This window comes from Episyrphus balteatus, chromosome 1, assembly GCF_945859705.1.
Source record: "Episyrphus balteatus chromosome 1, idEpiBalt1.1, whole genome shotgun sequence".
In the NCBI taxonomy this organism is placed as follows: domain Eukaryota; kingdom Metazoa; phylum Arthropoda; class Insecta; order Diptera; family Syrphidae; genus Episyrphus; species Episyrphus balteatus.
Window position 1 is genome coordinate 88,221,300 of NC_079134.1, and position 25,787 is coordinate 88,247,086.

Consider the following 25,787-nt stretch of genomic DNA (forward strand, 5'->3'; position numbering starts at 1 on the left):
TTCTTGTTTTTTTTTTTTTTTAACTGGTTTATTTATCTCTTTCATAAATTTATGATGTTGCATGTTAGGTATTCTTCTGAGCAACTGTATGGATATATTTTTTTCTATGAAAACAAAATTTGGAAAGACAGGCAGCCTGTAATGTTATTCGCATTATAATACAAAAATCTAAATTTCGATCAGATTCCTGCGCCTACGAATACTTGCAAAACTGATGTAGGTACATACATAGATGCGCAGAAAGATAGAAAAATTCAACACTGAATATCATACCATTTTTTTCTTCATAAATATACCTACCATGACTCTTGGACATAGAGTAAAACCAACGGAAAACGAAAACACAAGTGAATTCGGTTGCGCAAAGCAAAACCGCAATATACACTTGCAAGGCTTGCAACCCTTTTTTTTGCTATTTCCTTGATGCTGATTTGTTTTTTCTACCTAAATAGACTTTAATTTTATGACTTTGGTTCTCTAGAAAGGGAAAGAGAATGCAAATAAAGATACCGAGAGAGAACTGAGTTGAGATGACGTTGAACGTGAGAGATGTATGGCGAAGAAAGGTCACTAATAAACACAAACTCATTTACATGAAGTCTGAGTTCGTCATTCGGGGACACCCACTCTTAAGTCGCTGCTGGTCAATCTTTTACTGAGAATAGCTTTTGCCCATTCTAACTTGTTGGATATAAGCTTAATGCTCTATAGATCCCCTTTGCGTTCCTTATGTCATTACGGGACGCTCTTTTGCTTTCCTCTCCAGCGGAGGTGGAACTATGAGAGACAGCTACACTGCCGCTGGGGATTTTTGACTCGACAACCAACTTTCGAAAACTTGGATTTTAGATTCCAAGTTAATTCCGATGACGGTAGATTTTTTGATTTGGTTTAACTTCTTGGCTCTTGTAACAAAATAACGTTAGAATCGCTATTCTTTTGTTCAGGCCGCCAAATATCTTAACGACCTATGTATGTAGCTTCTTTTCACGTTTTAGGAATTCTTTTCCGTAATATGAGATATCGTTAGTTTCACAAATATGTATCTTATATATATATGTACCATATACGTACATATATATTTGGTTTGCCCAAATTCAGGAATTTGTTCTCAACTGGTCTATAGAAATAGATATTTCTTGATTTCGATATAAAATTATAGATTAACTTAAATCCAAATTGGTATTAAGTAATTCGTTCTTTCTTCTATAATATAAATATTCTTTCCTCTATGTATAGAGATAGACTATGGATTCTTTCCGCTCGGGTTGTTCTTTTTGAAAAGAAAGTACCTACCGTCGGCTTTGCTATAGAAACCTAAAATGTAAGAATTACACTAATACTTACTTATCTAAATCTTCCAGCCTTTGTTTATTCAATTATACGCATATAATTGAACGTTATACGCATTTTTATACAACTTAAATGTGGGTGAAAGTGCAATTGTATTTTCATGCACTTGTCTTGATTAAATTCAAGATCGAAACCTGGATACATTTATTTAATGAAACATAAATCTTATAAACATGTTTCAGCAACAAGGGTGCGCTTCCCCAAAACATTTAACATTTTTATAGCGCTGAATGATACTCATTTTATAGCAAAAGGTTGACATTTACTCAAATTACATGAGAAACAAAACATTCTCCTCCTATCAAAAAAGAAAGACCTATACCCTTTATTTCCTTGACCTCTATAGGTGTAAATGAGATAACATAATTTGTTGTTTAATGTGCGGTGTGGGTAAACAAAAAAACATAAAGTTGAAGAAGTCGTTCTCGTCGGTCGTGTTGCTTTTTCTAAGTTTTTTTTCTTTCTTATTTTTTTTTGCAAATAAATATTCGTAAATAAAAAGCCAATTTGGTTACATTTTCTTGTTCATATTGCTATTTATTCGACTCAAAACAAAACAAATAAACAATTTTACGCAATTTATTTGACAATTTAGCAAGTTTTTGTTGAAAAAATTTAAAAAAATTGGATTTTTTTTGCATTTTTATCGTTTTATTGTGTTTTAGTGGAGTAACTAAAGTAAATTACTGATCCAATTTTGATAATTTCTGTTCTTAAACGTCGATGATGAAAAATACTTTAAAATCTATGTGTTATGTCGTTTTCTTTCACTCCAATGAGAGTACCCTTTTATTACTTATTTTTGCACTTTTGAAGGTTTTGTGTTCTTTGACGCCACAAAAGTGTAAAAATAAAATTACTCCGGAGTATTTTAAGTACTACGGAGTACCCCGGATTTACTCCACATTTTTAGTCAGATTTACACCGATTTGCACACACACTTATGAATTTGAAGTTTGACATTTTAAAATTTTGTTTAAAAAGTGAAAAATTCGAAAAGTTTTTCTTTCAAATTCTTTTGTTATTAACAAAAACAACCATTATGAATATGTTTTCTATTGTGTTATATTCCGCCAGATATATTTCTTCTATTTTTATTTCCAAAAATGAAATTGAAAACCGAATAAAGGATTTTTCAGCCAGTGTTCTTCATCAACAAAAAAAATCCTGTGCCAGATAAAAAAAAAAATCCCTTTTTTTTTCTAAGATGATGGGATAATTTTATTTTACAATTATCAAACTAAGGGTGTGTGTCAATTAGGCTGAAAAAAACCGATCAGAAGTATAATGAAAAATATACCAAAAGTAAAACTAAGTCCGCGTCTACACGAAGACGCAAGGAGCTAGACGCACATAAGAGCAAGTTCGAAAAAAAGAAAAGGAAATCTCTACCGTGAGCCTCCGGTAACAAAAATGTGTGACTCTTTTTGGCGTTTCTCTTTGATCTTGTTCTTTTTTTGGTGTTCTGCTTTATTTTATTTCGTCGTCATACGAAAACAAGAACAAAATAAAACCAAAGAAAATAGCTGTCAAATTTGCGTCTTCAAAAAAACACTACGTGTAGAAGCGCGCGACGCACCGAAACGAAAATCAAAAGCAAATTCAAAGATAATTTCTTCGTGTAGAATCAGACTTATCAACGAACGCTTATTATGCTTCATATTGTATTAATATTAATTTTTTTTTCAATTCATAAATTTTTTTCCCTATGCCTGTTATCACTATTTTTTTCAAGGAAATTATCCATTTTTGCCTTGTCACACACACAATTACTAAAAAAAAAATTACTCTCATTATGTTCTTTCACTCCAGAAAAAGGAGTAAAAATTCAGAGTACTCCTTAATAGAGTGAAAGAAAACGACATTAAAAATTGCTGGTGTTGCCGTTTTTTTTTTTTTTTTTTTTTTACTAAAAATAAAACTTTTTTTTTTTAATTTCATAAATAAAATGATGTATAAGAATTAAATCATTTAGGTGGTAGAAGCAATTTTCTCACAAATCGGCTTCAAATGTAAAAAAAATGTATCAAAATAAAACGGCAACACATTCGTTACTAAGATATACATTTTCACAAAGCCAGTAGTTTATGCTGGTAGTAAATAACGTTTGAGCAGAAAAAATAGCAATATAAACGAGAAAAATGACTTTAAACCGGGCAAAATGCTTAAAACTATTGAAAAAACTTCCAACCAAAATTTTGTTCAGGTCCGAAATAGGGGGAAACAGTCAACAGCGCACTTGTCAAAGATTTCGACTTGCACAGTGTAATTAAAGTCGTGTTTTATTGGTACTCAGTATTTTACTGAGTAAACTTTTTATGCTGTAAACAGCAAAAAAAATTACTTTTATTTATTTTTTATAATCCTATATTGTGGAAGGGTCAAATATTTACATATATGTCTATACAAAATTTTCTCTGTAAACAAACAAATAAAGAACTTTTATTTATCCTTAGCAATCATTTGTTGTTGTTTACCGTGTAAAATTTTACTGAGCTAAGTACTGACTTACCAATAAAACACGGCTTAAGTGATAAAAGTAATTAACAATGGGCGAACCTTTAAATCCCGAAACAGCATTTATTGCCCTGGAGGAACTCCTCCAAAAGATCATTTACGACCTGGGACCTAAATATGGTCCGAGACTAAACAAGACGTTGGGAAGTTTTATCCAGCCAAATATCGAACAAGAACAGGAGGAGAAGAATCAACAAGATGACGCCATGGAGACGGAGAGCGACCCAAGCTACGGAAAAAAGAAGGAGCCAGCCAACGAAGAAGATCCAAACAGCGATGAAGACAATGCCAGTGAAGAAGAGGATACCAGCGATTCTGCTTCCAACTCTGAAGAGTGCAACCTATCCCCCCAGCCAGGTCAGAAGAGACTACGAAAACCGACCAAAGCTTCCAAGGCAGCTAAGAAACTAACAACAGCAGCTAACAACAATCCATTGCTACTGCCACCAACTACTCCCCATCACAAGCACCAACCCTGCCAATAACTAAAACGCCATTAAGTAACCAACAACCAACGACTGCCAGCAGCACCTCAACCCAGCCAACGAAGACAATATCAAGCACGAAGTCAACAGGAATGCCGCCAATCTTTTGCTTTTCCGGCAACATTGCGGAAATCAGGAGATTCTGCACCAGCAAAAAGATCAACGTAATCTTCAAGAATCGCGACACCAAAACGACAATCATCTCGACAGGAAATCGCCAATCATTTGAAGATGTTAAGAAGGGACTGCATTTCACACTGGCAGCCATAGATGTGGAGGATGAACTGGGGATTGAGGGTCTCCCAGTAATAAAAGTCACGGAGTAGGAATGGGAATATTTTCATAAGGAAGAATGAGGGTGATAATTCAGTAAGAATTAATTATATTTCTGATTTTGATAAAGTATGAATATTGTAAATCCTATTATTTCTTCAGTTCAAAATATTTGTGAAGTTCCAGTTTTTCGTAGTATTATTGATAATTGTTTTTGTATACACCAAAACATCCGTAGTCTCAGAAAAAATTTCTCTAATTTCTTAGCTCACATTGTGTCACTTAAAAACTTGCCATCTTTAATTGTTTTTACAGAGATTTGGGTTTATGAGAGTGAAATGAGTCTCTATAATATACCGAGTTATGCGTTATTTAGTTGTTGTAATGAATCTTATTCGTCAGGTGGTGTTGCAGTTTACATTGATGAGAGTTTTGTACATCAATTCTCAAAAATTGATATATGTATGTAGCGCTGACGTTGTAAAGTTGTCGTTTTGCTATCAAAAAGAAAACTATACAATGTTGTGTTTATATAGATTGCACGGGTTTAGTAAAAGTTTGTTCATAGAAGAACTCAGTAAAATTCTTTGTAAAAACAAAACTTGTAATTTAATTTTAATTGGAGATATAAATACTGACATCTTAAATGTGGCCGACAAAGATACTGAAAATTATTTGTTTCTCATGGCTTCGAATGGATTAAAGGGTATTATAAATGAGCCAACCCGCGTAACAGAATCTACAAGTACTTGCATTTACCACATTTTTTCTCGTTTTAAATTCAACAATCAATTTAAATTTTTTGATAGTGTTCTTGACCTGAACATAACTGATCATAAATCTATAATTTTATTCAATGAGTTAGAAAATAATCTGAGTTATAATGTTTATTCGGAAAAGGACCCATCCACTTGTTTTGCTTTTTTTATCTCAATACTGCAAAAAAAATTCGAGTCATATACTAAAGTATTAATTAAAAAATCAAATAAAAATAAATTTCTTAAAATAATGAAAATCTAAAAAAGTACTATTCTAACTTAATCGAAAAATCGAAGGGTAGTATAAAAGAAGAATGGAAAGCTGTTGACAGCATTTTAGGAAAAACAAGGAAACCTAACGTTATAGAATCTATTGTAGTCAATGATGTTTCTCTAACAGATTTAAACTGTTTTTCGAACAAATTTAATGAATATTTTACAGAAATATCGAATACATTAAAGCCATCCATTAGTTCTACTGGTAACTGTAACTGTTTTATTCAAAATAGCCTGGATGCTGACTTCATACAACCTAATAGCTTTGCTTTTAGTCCCATCTCTTCTTTTGAAACCTACAAAACTATTTTATCTCTGAAAAACCAAAACTCTTGCACTTCAGATAGATTATCTAGTAACTTACTTAAAAAAATTGCATTTTATGTCTCTGATGTTTTAAGTTATTTAACTTAAGTGTTGAACAAGGTTGTTTTCCAACTCAGTTTAAGTGTGCGGAGGTTATTCCCCTCTTTAAAAAGATGATCGAAAAAATATGCTTAACTACCGACCTATCTCTATTCTTCCAACTTTCTCAAAAATATTTGAAAAATTAATGATAAAAAGAATTACTTCTTACCTAAATAAAAACAATTTTTTTAACGAAAAACAATTTGGTTTCCGCTCTGGTAAATCAACTGAAGATGCCATTCTTAGGCTAAGTAGTCAACTTTATAGCAGCTTAAATAAAAATAAATCTACAATGGCTAATTTCATCGATATGACGAAAGCATTCGATATGGTTGACCATGAGTTATTATTAAATAAGTTGTATAATGCAGGATTTAGAGGAGTGATTTTTCAATGGTTAAAATCATACTTGAATGAAAGAATTCAAAAAGTTGTTAACGGTACACATAGTGAAGCCCGATTTTTAAAAAGTGGAGTTCAGGGATCTGTACTCGGTCCTTTGTTTTTCCTTTTGTATATAAACTCAATTTTTGAGCTGCGATTGAATGGCCTTTCGACGGCATTTGCAGACGATATATCATTTACCTACCAGTCAAATTCGGAATTAAATTGTGTCTTGCAAATTGAAGAGGATCTTGAAGTACTAACAACTTGGTTTTTTAACCACAAGTTAATTATATGTAAGTGAAAAAACTAAGTTCATGAATTTTAAAACAACTGGTCATCGTGTTTGTAATTATAATTTATTTTTTCATGCTCCAAGCTGTAGGCAATTCACATTTCCAATTCACGATCGTGGTAAACCTAATTTCCAACATAAATATTCTTGTTCCGATTCTTGTTTCAAAATTGATTCAGTGAATAGTTTCAAATATTTGGGTGTTACAATTGATTCTAATCTTAATTAGAAAGACCATAGTAACAACATCAAAAATCATATGATGCTCATAACGGGAAAAATGTATCTTTTAAAACCATTCTGCTCTAGAAAGGTTCTTACTTCAATTTATTATGGTCTTGCACATTCTAAACTACAGTACGGGTTATCTAGCTGGGGTGGTTCCTATGCAAATACTTTTTGACCTTTACCTATTGATTGTTCAAAAACATCTTGTTCGAATTATTTGCAACAAAAATCGTTTAACAGAAAGTTGGCCCTTATACAAAGAATTGCGAATACTACCTATGAGACATCTTTATATTTTTAAAGTGCTAAAAGAATTTTTCAAGCAAAGTGGTAATATTCCTAGTCAGAACTCGCAGTTATACAATCTTAGAATAAACAGCATGCATCTTGTTAATGAACCTACTGCCCACAAAACTAATTTCTCTTACTTTTATACTGCCACAGCACCAAAATCGTTTAATAAATTACCTCTGGTTATCAGAAAAACTCAAAACTTAAACTCTTTCTTGAAAAAATTGAAAGACTGGCTTTTCACTATTGACTTAATTGACTTGAAAAACTATTGTTAAAAATTGTATCATAATACTAAAATAAGTACATATGTATCATTTTGCTTCTTTTTTACGAATTATTTTGATGAATTGTTTATTTTTCTACATAATTTAAATTATTACTAAAATATTTATTGAATACCTTAACTTATTGAATTATTGTTTATTATCATATTACTGATTGTCACTCCACAACAGTTTCCTACTATTGTAAAATTTAATTAAAAAATTAATCATTCAACACTAACTTTAAGTTAAAGAATGATAGCTATTATTTATTCTTTTTAACACTATTTTGTTTTGCACTATAAGTTAAAATTGTAAATGGAAAATGAATGAATAAAAACGTTTTCTAATTCTAATTCTAAGTTCCAGAAGAGACTGCAGTCAGTAAGGCCAGGACCTGATGCCTTCAAGAACATCAACCGAATTGTTGGACAGAAGTCACCGCCGGAAGACGTTAACACCAATGGAGAAGCAACAACATCTCAGGAAAAAGCAGAAGCATTTGCAGCCCACTTTCAAGGTAACTTAGCACCGAACCCTTGCGCAGACACAGACTTCTTAGATGAAGTCGAGGCATCCATCCAAAGGACTTTGCTGCCTAACCCGGATAAAGTGACTTTCAGCGACACCTATCCTGCAAATGATACAGTTGACAGCCCTAACCTGAGTAAGTCCGAAGAGATTGCCGAAATAATTAATCTATCCAAACCGAAGAAATCAGCTGGACCAGATGGAATTTCCACCTTCATAATAAAGAGGCTCCCGCAAACAATTATGATCTTCCTAGCAATTATTCTCAACAACTGTATCAACAACAGCTACTTCCCGCAGAAATGGAAAACTGCAATAATTTTGGCGATTCCTAACAAAGATTATAGGAACATGATCTCCAATTACAGGCCAATCTCTCTTCTCAACAATCTTAGTAAGCTCTTGGAAGAGCTGACACTCAGGAAGCTGAAGAAGTTTTGCAGCGATAACAACATCATCCCAGACATGAGTTCGGCTTTCGGGAGAAGCACTCCACACTCAGCTTTAAACAACAATCAAGTTACCGTCGCATGCTTTCTGGATGTCGAGAAAGCATTTGACAGCGTATGGATAGAGGCTTCATTAACTAGGCTTTCCTTTAGCACTAATTAAAAATATTTTTTCTTTTCTCTCTTCCAGAAACTTTTTTTTCCAAGTGGAGAATCGGAAATCAACAATCAAACGCATTAGAGCTGGAGTATTTCAAGGATCCAAACTTGGTCCCTTTCTTTACAGCATCCTGACGTCAGACCAACCACCTGCAAGTGAGTGCGAGAACCTGCTTTACGCGGACGATTCACTCACATACTGCAGGTCCATCTCGCCAACAATAGCTGCCAGGAAAATCGAAGCTCACATTCGGAAACTGTATGAGTTCTACAGTAAATGGGGTATCCGAATAAACTCATCCAAGTCGGAACTATTGTGCCTCAGACGATCAGGAGGACGAGGCAGTCGATCGGCTGGAAGCTGTAGAAACATCACATTGACACTTCCAGACGGAACTAGATTTCCAGCCAAACGCAACGCCAAGTACTTACTTTAACGAGCTCCTCAAACTCTACAATCGCTCCCGTTTGGTCCTCAAAAAAGCCAACTTTGCCTTCCATCGCCTTCACCCTCTGATGAAAACAAGAACAGGATTAAGTCAATCAACGAAACTCTTGATCTACAAGCAGCTTCTGCGACCAGTCATTGCCTATAGCTTTCCGGTATGGTACACCATCTTCAAGACAGCCATGAAGAAACTACAAATGTTCGACAGAAAGTTACTGAGGATGTGCACCGGACTTTTATCTTCGACCGGCAGCGGCAGAAATACTAAAGCAACGAGCGACTCTACCACTGGACAAGTATCTACTGAAATCGGTGAAGATACATATCGCCAATCACCCCAATCAGCTGATAAGAAGAATGACAGCCCAACAACGACATCCCGAACCTAGGTACCTTTGTATCTTAGAAATAAGTTATTTTAAGTCAATTGTAAATAGCAAGTTCAATAGCCCAAAATTGAATTGATTTGGAACATAGATGTACATTTTGTACTAAAACGACAAGAAAACGACTTGCTCTAGGAGCGCCAATTGTGTAATTTCGCAGTCCCCTCTGCTCTTCCTTGCTTTACTCAAGTCTCAATTTGGGCTTTAACAGCGAGTAGTTTTTGTGTCGTTTTAGTACAAACGATAACCGTAATAGGGGTGAATAAAATATGTAATAAAATATGGAAGTTCTATGTCTGAGAGTATTATGGAAATTTTGTACGCTTTTTGTAGTTCGCTATAGATCTATTACCGTGTATAAGATATTTGGTAGATTTGTTGAAAATAAACTTACCATTTTTCTAAACTGCCAATAGTGCGTTGGAGATTGGAAGTTTCTCACAGCCCAATTCATAAGCATAGTTTTTGGAACCATTGTAGCTTGAACTTCGCGTAAGATATCTCTTAGAACTGTATGCGTGGTTTGGGTTCCTCTAGCTTGAACTTCAGCAAGCCTGTCATAGTAACGAACAATAGGTGTTTCGTGTTCAATTCCCAACTTGCTACAACCCATTTTATAAATTTCGCGTAGTGAAATACTGGCCGGATTGTCTTGAGCTAATCGCATCTGTGCAGATATCGGTACAACTCGTGGTACAGTTATATTAAGGAAGCGTCTAGAAGTTTCTTTTTGTTTATCTAGATACTGGTTAAGCATTCGTAAGAACTGCAATACACGTTCTTCTCTGCGAGCGTCGCCCAATCCAGATTCTATAACAACTAAATAAGGATAAATTTTTCCATTGGTACCTCGTATGTACAAGCGCCTAGCTGCAGTATTATTCTTCTGAACTATATCGACTCGAGGCATAAATCTTGCTATTCGGATGTGATAGTGAGATGGGCCAGGTAAAAGCAATTCTCCCGGTAACTCAACTTCAGCAGTTTTTTGGCTGAAATTTGAAAGAAATCTGCATTTGTCTTCTATTAGGAATGAAGTTGGTAGTTTTTTAACTTTCGTCTCTAGAATTTTTATCCATTTACGGAGCTTTGTTATTAAATAGTGAAGCTTCATTGCTCCTGGTTGTGAGAAATCAAAGTCGTTGGTAAACTGCCCTTTCATTATTTGAAAGACAGGATCTTGGAACGTTATTTGTGTTCGTCTGGCAAACGATTCTGATGCTGCTGAGTTTGTAGATGATGAAGCAAGTGATCCTGATATATTTTCGATTCCAATTCCAAATGTTGATACAAGTTTTTTCACAAAGTGAAGAGTATGCGGTGTGATTGTGGCCTTGTTAACTGCACTTTTGTTTTCAAATGCTATCGCATAACACTTGATTAGACCCTGACGCAATTGACGTAGAACTTCTTCCGTCCAACTCTCACGGAACCAAACCATTTGGTCAACAATTCCTTCAATTGAACTTAAAATTGTTGGATGTATTTCTCTCTGAACATGCATTACTTTGGAACATCGCCACATCGATGATGTTGCTTTGATAGTCTGCTGAGTGTTTTGAGAAGAACTTGTTTTTTCGCCAGATTGTTCATCAGCTTGTTGTTGCTAAATGAAAAAATATAAGAAATGATAGAAATAGTTAGATCTTTTTATGGACAAATAAGTGAAGGAATAATAAATTCTTCTGTAGTATAACTCGAATAAAAAAAAAATTTGTAAAATAAAATTTAATGAAAGACAAAAATAAAATATAAGCTTTCAGTCTTTGGCATCGTTGAGCTTATCTGGATTTAAGAATTATTGTAGAAAGAAGTTTTGGGAGAATGTTTGGAAAAGTAAAAAATTAAGAGTTCTCCACATAGCACGTAGACTTATATGTGCCAACAATTTGTATATTAATAAATGTGTCATTTAGTAATAAGTTATGTCTTAGTTAGTTGTAAATAGCACGTTACATAAAACAAATAAATTGGCTTTTCAGGTGCAACATACAAATCGGTTCCCTTATTTATTAAAAAAAAATAATAAAATAAAATAAAATAAAATAAAACGAAACGAAACATTTACTTACATATATTTGCATTTTATTAGCCTGTTCGGTGGCCTTGTGTCTCTCTCTTTGTTCAATCTTCATAGTTAAGAAAAGCGTTCTTATTGGAAAATACACTGCTTGTGGGTACATTCGACCAACCTTAATGTGAAATAAATTTATTATACATGTATATTACACTAGAGCCTACGATTTTGTACGTGTATTTAATTACACGTGTACACGATACACGTGTACATGTGTATCTAAAAAAAATTACTCCTTGTATTTTATTTAAACGTGTAATTAGCAAGTACACGTGTATTTATATTTACACGTGTAAATAGCGTTCCAATATGTAGATTTTATTGTGATAAAAAAAAATGCATTATATTGAATAAAAAAGTTATTGTTCGGGTTTGTTGCGTTTATTGGTACAAAGTTTCATTCGATATACGACAAATTAAAATTAGACTAAAATGGATTTGGGGCGTTTGGACCCTTCAATGCCCGGACCACCAAAATATAACGTTCTCATTTGAACTACATATGTGTACAAAATTTCAGTTCGATACGTATTAATAAGCGTATTAATAATAAGAGAATTGCATTATTTTGCTAATTTTTTTGTTTGCTTACATTTTTTTGGGCGCAAAATTATATATAAATAAAATATTCGAATTTCCAATCAAAAGTTTCTGTCAACAAAAAAGTTGTTTAAGGGAGTGAATAACAAACCCGAACAATAACCTTTTTATTCAATATAATGCATTTTTTTTAAATCGCAACAAAATCTAGATGTTCGAACGCTATTTACACGTGTAAATATATTTACAAATACACGTGCTTCGGCACGAATAATTTAAATACACGTGTAACACGTGCACCTTAATACACGTGCAATAGTAGGCTCTTTATTACACAATAGTTTGTGATATACCAGAAAAAACACTTACATGACTCAAGAGGTTTAAAATGACTTTGCCTTCATACTGCACTAAACAACACAACAACTGTGGAATCCAAGGCAACCAATGCAGTGGTGGAACTCCAACTACATATTTTTCTAGGGCATCCATAAGCGATGCTTTTGAATCATCATATGCTAAGAGCCACAATACTTTAGCTAAGTACTTTCTTGTTTTATTTTCATTTTGATGACGACACGCATGCAAAAAACATGTAATAGCACTCACACCAATCATCATCTGCCTTGGCTTGGAAGTGAATATCTGATCCAGATAATCGCCCCATAACGCCCATGCTTTGGTAAGACCGTCGTGCAATTTAGCTGCTGCACTAAACGCCTTATTTGCTTCATCAGAGCGACCAATTTGTGCTAAAAGCAATCCTTTTAAAGCATACAACTCAGCATTATTTTCTGGGCTAAAGTACTTAAGGTTTGTAGATTCAATGACTTCCAAAGCTTCATTGAGTTCAGCTCGGCGACCTACCGAAGCCATCTGTATGTTGCATTTTACTTGCTGACGAATTTTCTGTGAACAAAAAAAAAATTTATTAGACGAACTTAATTTTTTATTTTTATATTACTTGGAAGCAGTCAACAATAGGAACGGATGGAATAGTATATATTCTCGACAGTGATTCCTGGCATACACTTGTTAAATTGTGTTTCCTAGCAATTTTTCCGAAATAAATAATGGCCTGTGCTGAAGCATGAACTCCTAGCATTGTATTTCCTTGATCAGTCTGTTGTTCCAAATGCTGAGTGATAATTTGGTAATGATGCTGGCGCCATGTGAAAATGTCACTCCAATGAGAAAGATCATCGGCAATCACTGGCAATCGGTTTCTCCATGTCTTAACTATCGCTTTCATGTCGTGTAATGAAGAGTTACGACCTTGAGCCTGTATTAGACCTTGATGAATTTGACAAGCCTCTTGGAGTTCCATTATCTGTTGTGCTGTTTGAAGATACTGCAAGTGTATATGTGAAACAATCTGCGGAAGTCGTCGCCATTCTCGCATACACATGCCAGAAGCAATTTCAACGTGGCGCTCTACGTTCGAAAGCTGTTGTTCCTCTTGATTTAATATTGCTAAAAATCCTTTGTACAAATTAACTTTAAATCCATACTGCTTCGGGTTTATTTGTTCAACTTTGTTAAGAGCTTGTTTCATGAGCGTCCAATTGGGTACTCTCCATGCACTCTCCATTATGAGAAGTGGTTTTTTATCCTTATTTGATTGTGCATAGTCTAATAAAATATCCCATTGATTAAGTTCCTTAGCACAACGAATCCAATGATTTTCCCATAAAACCAACTCACTGTTCATCTCGAGCGCTATAGGACCATTTGGTACTTCTTGTTTAAACTTACACATTGCCAAATCATAAGCATTTTGGGCTTCCTCAAAGAATCCCATTTGTTCGAATGCAATAGCTGTGTTTGTTTCCGGATATTTAGCATATCTCAACCAAAGACCTGCCCACAAATCTTCCTCATGAAGTGCAGAGTACATTTGAGAAAGTGAATCACAAATATTTGACTGACTGCTTTCAGTGAGATCATATTCACTCAGATCAATATCCGAAATTTCTTGATATTGATCCTTTTTCGATTGCCAATCGGTTGCCATATCTTCGAGAATCAATGACATACGATGCCATAAGTTATGAGCTTTACCCAAATAAGCAAGTAAACTAGGCGGGATATAAATTGGGGGCTTGCATTGAATGACAGCTTCCACGAAAGTGTTCAACGCACTTGGGTGGCAATCTTTTTGAATAACATGAGATCCAGATGATAAAAATGGAATCAATTCTCGCATAATCGCCTGTTGCTGATCTTCATCGAGCATTGACCACAACCTGGGAAAGACCGCAAGCCACATTTTTTCAGCAAGTTGTGTATCCATATGGCAGAGCTGGGACGTAGCTGCTAGCAAATGTTCAGTACGTACTTGCCGATTTACATGGAGAAATTCAGATTGCTTCGAAATCAGTTCTACCAAAGAAGCCTGTCTATTTGCAACATTACGCTCTGAATCTTCATGCCGATAAACGTTGGATGCTGTATTGATGTCTATGTCAAAAAGGTCATCTTTTTCTTCAAATCCTAGTATATTTTCTATTGTATCAATTTGCAATGGAGTGTATATCACAAAATGCTTTTTTTCTTCAGTGTCTGCCAGATTTATAATTGATGAAATACTTGGAACCAAGTGATTCTCATTAGAATTTTGTATTTGTGTGTTAGTATTTGCAGTTAGAATTAATAATTCTATACACTGCTTTATCCAATAGTGTGGCCCGATTGAATCCCAGGCTTGAGAACATATAATATACAAGAGACGATCATGTAGACGCCTTCTCATGGAACCATCAAAAATTTCGAAAAATTTAAATCGAATACTAGGCTGAGTACACCTCAATCCTGTCAAAAATGCAACCTCTAGTTTGCTTGTCAATTCTGTCTGCTTGAGATAATCATCCCGATACATATAGTTTATTAATTCTAAAAATTGTGCATTCAATTCTAAATCATCGGCAAATCTCTTTTCAACATATTGCATTAGTTTGACCAAAAGAATTGACTTCTCTCGAATTGATGGCGTCTGAGGTATTGGCAACGCCTGGGCTTTGTTTTTCATCCAGTCTTCAATCATTTTAATGATACATTTAAGTATCTTGGGGTCGTTGCTTTTTTCGATTAATCCTACAAGAATTCCGCCAATGAAGAGTTTTCTTATTTCGATTCCCATAACAACCGTTCGATTTTTTATCAAATCTAGAGACAAAATAAGTAACTCAACTGACAATGAACCACTTTCGATCGGTTGCTGAGCATTCGGTCCTGTGTTTGGGATTGTCATATGATCTTTTGTCAGTCTATTTAAAACTCTCATAAATTGCAACATAATCCGATCTATATAGCTGGGATTATTATTGCAACATGCCTTCAATATCATAAGAGCTCCGAAAAGTGTTGATGATATTGATTGTTGGCTTTTTTCGTAGGCGTTAAAGGAGTCAGTTATCATAGTACTTACAGTTGTGTATAAAACTTCAAGGTTCTCATGCTTGTGATGAGAGTCAGCTGGATAGAGAGACATTAAACGAGACATGAGAGCATGCATTAATCGTATTATGCGCGTATTTTGATTTGTTACGCACGCCGAGAGACCACGTTGAATGGGTCTTATGATTCCCAATACATGGTCTTTACGTAATACGCTCATGAAAAATGTTAATAGTTCTAGTCCAGTGCAAATATTTCCTAAGTTAGCTTGAGGTGTGTCTACGGACGCAAAGACTTTATCCAGCCATGTAAGTTTTAGATCGAATGGTTGAAGCCAAACTTCTGGCCGAATTGCTGTTTTGAGAAGCATAACACATCTGAAAATATAATTGATTATTTTCATCCTGAAGACGTACTTTAACTTGGTTTAAACTATATTAATATGTGTGTCCAAAGAGGTTGAAAAGTACAGCTTTTTACTGTTTAGTGAGGATTTTCTGTTCTAAACTGTTCTAGTTTGCTGTTCATTGCCGCTGTCTGGAACAGCTTGGATTTAGGATTTTCTGTTATTGCTTTTGAGTCAGAATATTTGAGAAAAGATTCTTTAGAACTGTCTAGCTATTTCCTCGTTGAACGAAACTAACTTGTTATAGCCTAAGAGCCCAAAACAAATTTTAGAAGTGGAAGTATAGCCAAAATGTGAGTATGCAGTTTTGTAGCCTTATGCGTTCAAATAACGAATTCAAAAGTCTGGTAGCTTTAAATCGCGGCTTTATATTGTTTTCAGGGGATTGGAAAATGTGAGTTTTCCAATCCATATAAGTATGGAACTGATGCTCTGTCATTGCCCTAAGCCTAAAGACATCATTTTATTTTTGGTTTTGATGACAAATTTTTATACTTAAGTTCTTAGACGTAAAACCCCTTTTAACAATGATATTCTTATAGACACTAAAGATTCTTTTTTCTTATCTCAAAAATAACATAATTGCTGAATTGCAATAGGGTACCACTAGTATTACTATAGTATTACACAGTTTCTCAAATATACCCACATTTTCTCTACACCTAAAAAAAAAACACATGACAAAAATGTATACACTTATTTTATTCGTAATTCCCATGGGAAAGACAACATTTTTAATACATTTTTGTAGGGGTAATTTTTATACCGTTGATTTTATCGGACTTATCGCGGAGAAACGAAACCTTTTCACCAAGTTTAAAAAATTAATAAAAATTACGATACCTTTTTCACACTTAACTCAACCCATCAAAAAAACACCCTTTCACCAAAAATATTTTTATAAATTTTATGAATCCTTTGTCCCTGCTTTATCTTAAATCTTCATCACGAATTTCATCAATGTATCTTGTTTTTCAGATGGTTTTCGATAATATTTACCTGTCAAAAAACAAGCACTCTTGTTTTTAATCGACCATAACTTTTCTAAGAGCAATTGTATTCACTTTATTTTTATGTCATTAGATTCAGCATCAAAAAATACCTCAAAAATATGTGTCATGATGATATTCCACAAACAATTGTTTTCACTATATTTTTGACCTTCACCCCCTCCCTCTTGTCCGCAAAAAAACGCCCATCCGCCCAATTTTTTTTATAGACTTTTTAAATCCTTGGACTAATCAGAGGCGTACGTTGAGTTGCCGGGGCCCCGGGTCAAGAATACATTTTCGGGATTCTTTGATACTTGGGGCCTCTTTAATATAGAAAATAAGAACAAATAAAAAAGAACGTATACGCCCTACTTCGTTTTTGGGGCCCCTGATGTACCATTTATTGTCCGCTAAGATTTTTCAAGTAACATTTTTTGGGGCCCTAAGATAATATATAATTTTTCTTTCAAAAAATCGATTTATTTTTTTGGGCCCACTGTGGTAGGTACTATTTTTTTTGTTTAGATGAAATAGTACACTGAGGGAAAAGCAACCATAAAACAACGTGTCCGAACTGATTCATGTCAAATATCTTATCTTTTTGCTTCGTTACTTTTATAATAAGTTGCCTTCTCTGCACTGTCTCTAAACGGGGCCCTGCAGGGCCCTGGCGTGTCGCGGGCTCCGGGTCATCGCCCCGCTTGCCCCAATGGTGTGTGCGCCCCTAGTTCTTATCCCAAGAGCAAATTTTTTGAAAAGTTTCATGAGTTACAAGTTTTTTTTAATTGTTGATTTAATGTACTATTTTACCTGCACTATTAGGAAAAATGACAGAGCACCAGCCCTCATATTCAGAATATTAATTTTTGTTTATTTAGCCTACTAACATTAATTGGAAAACTCGCGTGTTTTAAACCCCCGAAAACCATATAAAGCCGCGATTTAATTCGTTATTAGAACGCATAAGGCTATAAAACTGCGTACATTTAGGTTATAACTCAACTCCCAAAATTTGCTGTGGGCTCTCGATCTATTAGACCAGGTCTATTTTTAGCAATAACAAACATGTTATGTCGAATTCCTCTTAATATTTAAGATGGCTGCAAAATAAGCGAATTTTTTGAGTTAAAAAAGAATTTGAAAACAGATTGAATTTGTTATGTGTGTGTCGTTTGACAATTTTTACACAGACGACAAATTGAAATCAAAAAAATTTCTGAAAAATAAGAGATTCTTTTGCTCAATAATTTTGTCTGTGTTCTTCAAGAATATGATTTTAATTTTATTTAAACAACTTTTTGTATACATATTTTGTGTTCATCTCCATAAAAGTTATAAAAAGTGGAGGAAAAAGGAGCATTAGATGTTCAAACACCCAAAAAGAATTAGATGAACTTTTGTTGTTATAACATCCTTTTTTTGGTTCCATAATTATTAACAATGTACTCAGAGTTTGTGTGTTTGTTTTCGCTATAAATGGGATTTCTCCTTGTAATATTAATATAAATTGGTTACCCCTTGCGCAAGAAAACTGCTACCGACTCTAAGACTTACCGGCGTGAAAGAGTTTCTCCTGGTGATACCACTCCTGGTGTTGACTGAACATCATTCACTTGACAAGCTAAACGTACTAAAAAGTTGAGAACATTATCGCATTGAACTTTCTCAATAGGTCGTTCAATTTCATCAATTTTTTGATGTTGAATTGCAGCTGCTGATGTTGCTGTATGAAAATATTTATGATTAAAATTTATAATTCTTCTTTATTGAAGTGCTAAATAAATGAAAAAGTATAAAGATGGGTATTAGAAAACATTAAATCCTGGTTTTTGAAACACCACCCCCACCACTGCACAGTGCGGTATTTTGGTCTAAAACCTGGACAGAATATTTGGGCACATTTTTCACACAAATAGGTACCAAATGGCAAAAATGTTATTTTGAAGGATACATTTTCATTTTCTTGGTACAGTAAAACCCTCCTGAGTGCTTAATAATTATTATAGAAAAATAAATAATAGCACGTACAACACTGTGTCATAATTTTTTTTAAGCAAGTAGATCCATAAATACATAAGAACAACACTTCTTAGGTAAGTTTTCAGGTAGTACATCCTCCTATGACCGATCTGCCACACGATCTGTGGCAGAATTAGGGACGGGAAAAACCGGCCAGTTTAAATCGGTTCCGGTTTTTTTTAATCGCTCAACCGGCTTTTTGTCCTCCCGGTTTTTTTACAAAAAAAAAAAACAGAAAAACCGAAAAAAAAACCGGAAGAAAAAAAAAACGTCGAACAAAAAAAAAACCGTCAAAACTTTCATTCCCTCTCTCAACTAACCATACAATAATTCATATTCAGCTTTAAAAATTCCTCAAAACTCCTACTAAAAGTGAGTTAAGAACTCTTTATACAAAATCTTAGGGATTTTCTTCGAAGAGTTTATTTTTGGTTGACAAATTAGGTTAAATTTGTTTTACTGTCAAATCAAGCAAAAAAAAAAACCGAAAACCGGTTTTTTTCGAAAACCGGTTTCTTGGCCCAGTTTAAAACCGGCCGGTTTAACCGAAAGGAAAAAAAAAACCGGGAAAACCGAAAACCGGTTTTTGTACTAACAACCGCCATCCCTAGGCAGAATGAAACTCAGTCATAAAAGCTATTTATTAAAAGTATTCACAATACAATAGAGTTACCATTGGTAAACTTCCTTCAGAAAATACTCCTTTTTCTATCATTTTTCTGAAAGAGCTTTCAGGATTAATGCTTTTTTCAAGCTTTTAGAACGAAAAAAAGCATATGTGTTGTGGTGTTGGTGGCTGTTTGATTTTTATTTTGTGTATGTAGGAAAACAGTAATATCATCATTTTAACATGCATTTTAACATTTCAATACTTGAAATTTAATACATTTGGTATTAAATTCTAATATGAACTGAATTATTTTTTAATACAACTATATTAAGTTTTAATACATTTTGTATTAACTAAAAAATTTTATTATTTGTCATGTATTAAATTTTCAATACATTTTTGGTGTAGTGTATACCTATATGTAACCCAAAAAGTATTATAAAATACTCCAGAATTTTTAACCGTGTATGTTAGTTTGTTTGTAGATTTTAAGAGCTGGCTCTTAATAAATTTAAAAAAAAATTTGAAGTTGGGGAAAAGGCTACATTTAGGATACAATTTTATAAAATGAAAATAATTTTTTGTTATTTGACTTTTTTGAGATTGCTTTGAGTATTACGACTGCCGTTTTCGAGTAATTTGCTATGAAGTGAAAAATTTGTATGAGAGGTACACTTTCTAAGCGAGATATAAATTAAAAAAAAAAAATGAAGGGGCAAGGGCGGCAAAAACTGAAAAGCCTATACCTTGAAAATTTGTAAATCCGCCATCGAATCAAGAGCAAAATAAACTTCTTCGGGTGATCTGCAGCCATACAATTTTGGCTTGCGCAATATGCCCGACGGACGTTGACGACATAAATGACGTTCATGAACAGCAGTACTGCAGTTGGACTAAGTTAGTCCGATCGCAGATCTTACATTATGAACACGACTAACGCATTGTATTTTCATCAAAGTAGCCGTCGAGGGCGGAGCCAAAATTAAATTCTTAAGAAAATCAATGTGTGATTTTTTTTTATTTAGTATAGGTAGATAAATTTTTATTTTATTTGTTTAAAAAAAATAGGTAGGGATCTGATTGGATGAAGAGCGTTGAGGGTTTTAGAAATGTAATAGTGGTAGTAAATGAAATTAAATGAATGTGAAATGCATCTCTCCAAAATTAAAGCTATATATAAATAAAATTAGCCGACGGAAAAATGCATAAAAATTTTAGGATACAAATACCCACACTATTCACAATTTGTACAAGTTTTTAAAAATTCAAGAAATTGTAACAATAATGCTTATTGTTATCATATTCCTTTGTTTGAAACAACTGAGTGCTTAATTTTTAAAATTCAATTTCAATTTTGAAAACATTGGGCAATATAAGAGGGGTCAAATGTGGGATTGAGGCCTTTAGGAACTTAGTGAGTAAAGCCAAAAATTTTTGAGTGCGCTAATGATGCTTTCCAATTAAAAGTCTCGTCTTCCTAATTTTTTAACTATGATAAACTAAAACCATCTACATCGAATTAAGAAAAGATTGAGCTGTTTTTGCGGCACATTTAAAAATGCGGATCATTATAGTTAGACCTAATTTTTGTTTTCTTTTTCGCCTTAAGTGGTTATTGGTTGTAGCAAGTAATATCTGTAGGTACCTACCTACCTACCTACTCAGATTTTTGAAATTTATACATATTATGGATGTGATATATTTTTGTTAGTTAGGTAGGACCTACCTATACCTATAGGTACGTAATGGAAAAATTTAGTATCTAAATTAGATCTAAACCTCACAGGAGAATCAAATTTCTGATTTTTCAGATTTTTGGATTTAATTCGTTGAGGTGCTACTTTTTTTTGTCGAAGTGACGTCATCAAAAACTAGTTTTTGGCCTATAATACCGGAATGGATTGCGATTTAAAGTTTTAATGTAACTTTTTGCAGAGTATCACATCATGTTTATTATTTGGCATCTTTAGTTTTTTAAAAAAGATCATAGATAAAAAGTCTCCACAAAACTGCATCTGTTGCAGCCGATTTTATGGTCAAATCATGGAGCAACAAATTCAAGATTAGAGCAACTAATTAGCAACAAATTAATGTCGAATTCCTTTCAATTTTTTGAATCGCCTCAAAAAAATCGAATTTTTGGTGTTAAAAAGGAACATGAAAACAGACCGAATTCTTTTTGCGATTGTATTGTGTGTCATTTGACAACAATTTTTACACGAACGTCAAGCTGAAACCAAAACAATTTCCGCAAAATAAAACCAGAGATTCCTTTGATCAATAATTTTATTTATTTTCTTCGGTAATATAGATTTATTTTAATCAGAATCAAAGGGAACTTGCAGTTATTATTAAGATCTGAGTGAAGATGAAGTAGAAGGTTATTATTTTGGCCGTATGCTGTGGTTTTACAGAGAAAAAATTTTCTGAAGACAATTACGAGAAGAAAAGTCACAGTAATTTGACTTTTTCACAAGAACTATGACAGAAAAAAATATATTTTGATCGCACATTGTTTTTTTTTTTATTTATTTCATATTTTTCCGCAATAAAAATACGATATTCAATTAAAATTTACTCTTTATTTGAAGTTGGTGTTCTCAAATTAACAAACAATACGAAGAAAACTTTCAGCTTGACGTTTAAAAAAATGTCAAATGTTCCAAGTGTGTGTGCAAATCCGTGTAAATCTCTCAAAAAAGAGGGATTAAAAAAAATTCGAATTCTGCTTCGTTTGAGGCGATTTTTTTTCTATGGAACATGATTTTCAGAAAAAATTCGCTTCGAGATCGCCGAAAATTCGATTTTTCAATTGAAAGGAATTCGACATAACACTAAAATTCTGCATACTCAGATTTTGGAAATTTGGGGGTGTGGGTGCTATCTTGACGTCAAGATAGCACCCACACCGCTTTTAGGGGTGAGAGTTGACTAGTTTTTGGACTTTAATGCTGGAATGAAAAGCGATGGAAAATTTTAAAGTTACTTTTTGCAGTGCATGAAATCATGTTTTTAATTTGGCATTTTTAGTTTTTTGAAAAAAATTATAGATAAAAAGTCTCCACAAAAATTGCATCTGTTGCAGTCGATTTGATGGTCAAATCATGGAGCAACAAATTCAAGATTAGAGCAACTAATTAGCAACAAATTATCCCTAAGATTCTGCATACTCAGATTTTTGAAATTAGGGGGTGTGGGTGCTATCTTGACGTCAAGATAGCACCCACACCCTTTCTATCAATTTTAAGGGGGAAGGGGTGGAGCAACAAATTCGAGATTAGAGCAACTAATTAGCAACAAATTAGCAACAAATTATTGCATACTTATTTTTTTAAATTTGTAAGTTTTTCTTGGTGTGGGTGCTATCTTGACGTTTTGATATGTTTCACAAGTTCCACAATACATTTTGGACATGAAGGAGATAGGTTTAAAAGTTGAATGAGACCTTTTTGAAAAGGTGTTGAGAAGCCCTTTAATTTGACACCTTTTTTGTCGCTGTGCGTTCATTTTTAGGGAATTTAGCTTTTTTGAGAAAACTGGTGAAGTGCATTTCAAGGTCAAATCTTGGAGCAACAAATTCGGGATTAGAGCAACTAATTAGCAACAAATTAGCAACAAATTATTGCGTACTCAGTTTTTTTAAATGTTGAGGTTTTAATGGGTGTGGGTGCTATCTTGACGTCAAGATAGCACCCACACCTTTTCCATCAATTATGAGGGGGAAGGGGTGGAGCAACAAATTCGGGATTAGAGCAACTAATTAGCAACAAATTAGCAACAAATTATTGCATACTCAGATTTTGGAAATTTGGGGGTGTGGGTGCTATCTTGACGGACCTGCGTTGTAGAACTGCCTCTAATCACTAATTTAAAACGCCCATGTTTCGAGAATTCCGTACAATTTTTCTACATTTTCAAGTTTTCTTTCTTCTTTCTTACCTAGATTGCTTGAAATTTAATGAATAATAGAATTGCTTGTATTTGTGTTCTTAAGATATTTCTATGAATAAATCTGAAAGGGTGGTGCGGAATTTCAGGCTTCGCTATTTAATTTATTTCTTTTTTTTGTTCTTCTAGGCATAGTTATAATATCGAGGCTCATATCGGAAACGGTGTGGCAGTTTTCTTTATATTTTACAAAAACGCAAGTTACGGAAATTTAAAATTGGTTTGTGGTTTAAAGAGGAAAGGTCTTACTTACTTGAATTACTTGAAATTGGTTGCTGTGTTGGAACGCTTTCACCAGCTGCAAACTTTTTGCGAACTTCGTTCGGATCATCTACTGATGCTCTTTTAGGACCACAATTAATTGTTTGCTCTTCGCCGACATTTGTATCACTTTCACTGCTTATTCCTTCTTTAATTCGTTGAAGCTCCCATCTAATAATAGTTTCAGCTAGTTCCACAGAGAGTTTTCTATTGTCTAATGAAGCATTAGGTGGAAAACCTAATCGCTGCATGTAGTTGATCATGTGCTGAACAAGATGATGTCTTACTGGATAGTAAACCTTAAATAGAAAAAATAATGCATTGCAATTTCATACTTGCATACAAGAGTTTTAATAAATAACTAGCTGACTAGACCAGTGCCAATCCGGTTTTCAGAGGGCAAAAGTTGAACAAATAGTATATGAGAGGGGAAAAATAAATTGCATACAAAAAAATTGAGGGAAAGGGGGTGGGTGGGCGAAAAAGTGGGGTGGGTGTCAAAAATCATGGTTTTTTACGATTTCTGTCAAAACTAGACGTCCTATCGAAAAAAGTCAAATGCAAAAGTTGTAGGTAGTATAAACGTCTACAAAAAATGCAAAAATACGATTTTTTGATTTTTTATTTTTATCTTTTACAAAAATGGTTGGATTTTAACAAAACTTGGTTAAAACTACTTTGTTGTGTTTTCTATCTATTAAAAATGTTTTTTGAGCAAAAAGTGATTTTTTGGATTTTTGACGAATTTAATTTGAAAAAATAGCCTATTTTTCAATCAAAAAAGTTACCAAAAAAATTTTTGATTTTTGAAAAGTTTGGAATGAAATTATTTAGATTAAAACCTATTTTTTAAGATTGTGTGGAAAAACTATACTTTTGTTTTGGAAAATATTGAGAAAAATTGAAAAAAACAAAAAAACGATTTTTAAGATCGATTTTTCCGTAAATGACAGTAATATTGGCGACAAATAATTTTTGCATAGAACCTAAATTATACTTTTCTAATGAGCTTTGACCTTCTTAATTTTTATCTAGCATTAGAATAGCTCTAACGTGAAAAGTTTTTGAGATATTGAATTTTGAACGTCCAAAACACTATTTTTGTGATGTTTTGCGAGGTAATATCTCAAAAACGTGATGTGATAGAATTTTTCTGACATCGGATTCGAGCTCAGCGCACAAAAAAACATTAGAAAAATATACTTTGATTTCTATAAAAAAAAAACTTTTTGACTAGTGAATTCGATATGTGGAGCACAAATTTAAAACTATTTAAAATATTAACAAAAGCAAATCATTTGTTTGATAGCTGTTATAAATACTTATTAGAATGTGTACGTAGTTTCATTAATATTAGATGTGTTTTATTATTCCCATGATTTAGATCAGATCATTGTATTTGTTAGCTTAACAATAACAAAGTGAGATCCTGCTTTTTTTGTAAGGCAAATAAAAACAATGACCTTTCCCAGACGATATGTATGTATGTATGCCATTGTTTGCGAAAAGAGCAAAGGTGACTTTCTCTTATTGGCACGGGTTTTTTGCGGCAGATAGTACTTATATCGAACTTCTTTCATTCACTCGCAGTGGCTACTAAAATTCGATACTTTTTAGCTATTGTTGTTAGTTGTTGTTAGAAATGCAATAAGTAGCAATTTTTTTGTTTTGTAAATTAATGTGTGTTAAAATGACAGATAAAAAAATGTTAACCATTTTACATGTTTTATATTACATGTCTTTTATTTGTTAACTTTTATCCAATAAAGGTTATATGATTCACAAATATGAAAAAAACTGGCTCTGGTTGGTTAAATTTTGTCATAAATTATAGTTTGGTTTGACGTTTTGTAATTGTAAAAATTCTAGTATGTGTGAAAATCTATGTAAATTCGTCTCGAAAAAGAGATTTGAAAAAGATCGAACATTCCGGAAAAGTAGCATTTTTTTTTTATGCAATTCTTTTTAGGAAAAAGATTCGGCTGTAGATTGAATTTTTAGTTGTTTGATATTCGAAATAAGGTTCTTAAC

The 25,787-nt window shown here is 33.4% G+C and overlaps 1 protein-coding gene across 5 annotated transcripts in view; it reads right to left on the reverse strand.

The window, feature by feature from the left end:
* LOC129906924 (transcription-associated protein 1) overlaps positions 1–25,787 on the reverse strand; it is a 366,133-nt gene that overhangs the window by 170,225 nt on the left and 170,121 nt on the right. For all 5 annotated transcript variants that reach the window (XM_055982915.1, XM_055982912.1, XM_055982911.1 and 2 more), the window contains 6 exons: positions 23,749–24,055; positions 18,473–18,641; positions 13,089–15,897; positions 12,494–13,033; positions 11,580–11,699; positions 9,902–11,113 (listed from right to left, as the gene is read on the reverse strand). In XM_055982915.1, the coding sequence (XP_055838890.1) occupies positions 9,902–11,113; positions 11,580–11,699; positions 12,494–13,033; positions 13,089–15,897; positions 18,473–18,641; positions 23,749–24,055 (5,157 nt within the window). The remainder of the gene's footprint in view (positions 1–9,901; positions 11,114–11,579; positions 11,700–12,493; positions 13,034–13,088; positions 15,898–18,472; positions 18,642–23,748; positions 24,056–25,787) is intronic.